The sequence below is a fragment of the Sciurus carolinensis genome, chromosome 12 (assembly GCF_902686445.1).
Source record: "Sciurus carolinensis chromosome 12, mSciCar1.2, whole genome shotgun sequence".
Lineage (NCBI taxonomy): Eukaryota > Metazoa > Chordata > Mammalia > Rodentia > Sciuridae > Sciurus > Sciurus carolinensis.
The window spans coordinates 47194921-47199139 of NC_062224.1; the positions used below are offsets into that span (position 1 = coordinate 47194921).

General features: G+C 40.1%; 1 protein-coding gene across 1 annotated transcript; it reads left to right on the plus strand.

Moving 5' to 3' along the window:
* Positions 1-870: 870 nt before the first annotated feature.
* Positions 871-1245, plus strand: LOC124961291 (60S ribosomal protein L29-like). Its single transcript, XM_047519929.1, has one exon. The coding sequence runs from the start codon at positions 871-873 to the stop codon at positions 1243-1245; it is 375 nt and encodes a 124-aa protein (XP_047375885.1).
* Positions 1246-4219: the final 2974 nt, after the last annotated feature.

The following is a 4219-nucleotide window of genomic DNA, read 5'->3' on the forward strand; positions in this document are numbered from 1 at the left end:
AACCATATCTGAATTGGGATTATGTCCTGTTCATAGGACTGAGAAAAGTTAACTAGGATTTAATACCAAGTATTCTCTGAACTGTCAAATATCAAATACATTTAAATGGGGTCGATGCAAAATGGTTACTGTGTATAAATGGAAACAGTGGTTTTTAATAATTGGCCATGGGTTCTTGTGTTTCTGTACATCTTGCTTACACAAGTGCTAATTGCCTTTATTTTGGATTTTGTACTCAAGGATGTTTATATAACAAAAAGTTTTGGAAAAATTGAGAAAGTGTTCCTTTCTGGAGGAAAGGGCAGATTTGTTTATTGTCCACTATAATAAAGACAAAGTTTATTTTTCTGGGGGCAAGATCAAGCAGATTTACTGTTCATTATAAGGGACTTGAGTTCCCTAAACTCAATGTTCCTCTCCTGTAACACAACCCGTGTGTGCCCAAGCATCACCTGGCCCTCTTTGACCCCTTGGGAATGCTCAAAGGCTGACACTATGGCTACTGTGAGTGGTAAAGTCTTTTGACTCTGACCTAGGAGACTCAGGTCTCCTGTCAGTATCCATAAAATTGTGTCATGTTAAAATTGTTAGTTTGCAAACAGGAAATGTAAGACCCTTCAGCGTTTTGACTATGGTAGCTAGAAGAAAAAGAAATATCAGTGACTCAGTGATTTTGTGATTAAAGTTCTGTATTCTGCTCTTCCGGTCTCAACCTCTCCAGGAGCAGTGGCTTACCGTGCAGACACAACCTAGTCCAAGAAACACACCACGCACAACCAATCCTGAAAATGACACAGAAGTGGCATCAGGAAACCCCAACCACAAAGATATGAATCTCTTAAGGGGGTAGGCCCCAAGTTCCTGAGAAACATGCATTTCGCCAAGAAGCACAACAAGAAGGGCCTGAAAAAGATGCAGGCAATCAATGCCAAGGCCATGAGTGCTCATGCTGAGGCTGTCAAGGCCCTGGTAAAGCCTAAGGAGGTTGAGTCCAAGATGCCAAAGGGTGCCAGCCTCAAGCTTGATCGCCTTGCCTTGCTTGTCCATCCCAAGCACGGGAAGTGTGCTCGTGCCCACATGACCAGTGAGCGCAGGCTCTGCCAGTCAAAGGCCAAAACCCAAGCCAAGACCCAGGCTGCAACTCCAGCTCCAGTATCGGCTCTGGCTCCCACTCCCAAGAGTGCCCAGGTCCCTGCCTCTGTAGTAAAAACCTCGGTGAACGTGAGAACAGAAGGACTGGTGTGACCCCTGAGCCCCTTTATGGGGACTGGTGTCCTCCTGTGCTGTTTGTAGAAATAAATCCACAAGCAGGAAAAATAAGTAAATAAGTAAATAAGTAAATGAATAAACAAATAAAATTTTGTATTCTTCAAATAACTAAGAAGTCCATGTCACAGGGATAAATGTTCAATTAATAAAATTACAACCTTCAAAAATTAGGATTACCTATAAAACTGAGAAATACAAGCACAATTACTAGAAGACCTGACTTTTCAATTGCAATTTTGTCAAGGTGCCTTGGTTGAGCCCACCTGAGGGGATAGAAGGTTTCAGATTCCTGGAAATCACTAAGACTGCAGGGGAGCGGTGCCTATAGGGAAGATATAACCAGAAATAGAAGCCAGGCAATTATCATAGTATGTGAAATTCAAAGCAAACTAAGGTAAATGACTAATAGACAGATATATGATTCATAAACACATGTCACATATAAAATTGTGCTCTTGAAAAAAAATTGAAGATTCCAGAAGTGTCTTGTTTAAGGGGTTATATCTATTCCTATTTGTAGTATTAGCAGTTAAAAATGAGAAATTAAGAAATATTTATTAACTTACTAAAAATAATATCAACGTAAATAAGTTTATGATAATAATGCTGCTCCAAAACAAAAAAGTTACCATAGAAAGTGGCATTATCTTATGATTTTGAAAATCTCTTTAATGATTGGCTTTGTAGAAGATAGCTGGAGTCTCAACTCTGCTTTTTCCTTCAACCACTTGTGAATCATATGGCAAGTAATCTCTGCGGGGAAAATACTAAGAATTGAGACTGAGAATAAAAGGGACCAAGAATATAATCATATTTTCATGAGAATAGCTTTGACCTTGTAGACCTCCTGAAGAGATCCTGAGACTCCCTGGGTCACGCTTTGAAACTCAAAATGAAGCAAGTATGCTGAATTGAAAACACAATCCATGAATTTTGCAAACAGTGTCATATTGATTTTATGGTAGAAATATAAGAAGTTCAATTTTTGAAATTCCTAATAGAAGTTTCAGAAAGAGTCCATGAATTCTTTTTCCTTTTGATTGTTAGAAAATCAATAAATTTTCAGCAGAGAGGCCATCATATACTTGGGGAATGATTGAGTCTCATACTTGAGAGAATTTTATTTTAGATTCCAGGAATGTGATATTTTGATTACATTTTCAAGTAATTTTCTCCTTTAGGGCTCAGGGATTGAAGCCTCATTTAGCATATATGGGAAAAAGCACTGACTTTTGGAACCAAAGCAACCAGAGTTTAAATACAAGCATGTAATAGTTGGTCAGCTCTAGGCAGATTACTCAGCTGCTTGGTGTCATCATTTGCCTACTTCATTTGTATGATGGGAGTAGTGATGATTCCCAGACTTGTTATAAGGATTCTGTTTATATGTCCAAAAGTCTTGGTCTGATGCCTGGCATCCAGGAAGTCACAAGAGAGAATTTCCAGTCTGTCTTCATCAAGGGTTAAGGGGACCTTGGCAGTCATCATGATGTGCATCTGCTTCTACCAGGACATAGCCAACAGCAGAAATTGTCTATTTCTCCAGGAAGCAATTCCATTTCAGAAAGTCCTGTGTGTCAGTTGGCTTTCCATCACTATAACAAATGCCTGAGATAATCAACTTATAAAAATAAAAGGTTAATTTTGTCTCATAGTTTTTGGAGGTTTCAGTTCATGATCGATTGGTCCAATTGCTCCAGGCCTGTGACAAGGCTAGACATGATATCAGGGAGCACATGGTAGAGCAAAACTGCTCATCTCATGGTCAGGGAGCAAAAGAGAGAAAGAGAGAGGGAGACTTGGGTTCCATAATCACCTTCAAGGGCATTCTCCCAGTGACCCAAAGATCTTCCACCTGACCTTACCTCAAAGTTTCTACAACCTCTCTAAAGCCTATTCCTGAGGAACACAACTCCAAAACATGGGTCTTTGGGGGACAGTTAAGATCCAAACTGGAAAGTCTAATTACTAGAACATTTAGAGAGAAAGTCTCCCTCTATCTTTTCCCATTGGTCCCTGCTATCTCCTCTGAGTACAGTCCAACTCTCCTTCCCATGACAACTCTTCAAATATTTGAACAACTCCACCAACTCTGGACTAAATCATGTCACAGTCTTCAAGAGTTTTTGCATGACATTTTGAGCACTGCTCATTCTCCTTTGGACACAAAGAGGGTCAAGTTCTGGATGTTAGAGGACCATTTGAAGCCCAACCACAAAACAGATTTATTTTTGCTTTCCATTCCCCCCTTTTGGTGTGTGTGGGGGTTAGTTTACTATACCTGACTGTACGTGTCATCCTTGTGTGGCACCGTTGCCATTTAAATGCGCTTGTTTGCTTGTTACTTTAATCTATGCATATCAATCATCATTTCTGCCTGTTGCCAGCTGGGTAAACAGCTCTGGGCAGAAAGCAATACTCTTGTCAATTTTTAGCAATTCTGTATTTCTCCATTTATCAACATTACATAGGATACCATGACATTGACTTCCAGGATTAGCCTGATGAATCAGATGATCCCTGCCGCCTTAAGAAGTGCCAATGTTCTTCTGTAAACCTGGTGAGTTTCTTACTTCCCCCTGGTAAGCCCTTAGTGTCACCGTAAGCCTTGGCCTTTGACCCAGATTGCAGTAAAAATGCTGACATTTCCCAGGTGCAGTCTTTTCAAAGTCTTTAGACATTGTAGTGTCTAAGAGGTCAGAAAGATCATTAGTCAGCCCTAGCACATTCCCATTTCTGACCCAGAAAGCTATGGCCACTTCCCCTTTTAAAGTTCTTCCCTTTTGCATTTTCAAATTATGTACTTGAGATAACACATAGATAATTTCAGGTGCAACAACTTTTTCTCCAACTCTAAAAACTCCCAGGAGTTTTGCTAGTGACTCCACTGTCTTTTTGCTCTTCCAGATGGAAGTCAAAATGAAACTCTTGGTCGTCCCTTTGGGTATCT

Bases quoted from the DNA above. Each gene is read 5' to 3' on its own strand.
- LOC124961291 (XM_047519929.1), top strand. From the start codon at position 871: ATGCATTTCGCCAAGAAGCACAACAAGAAGGGCCTGAAAAAGATGCAG.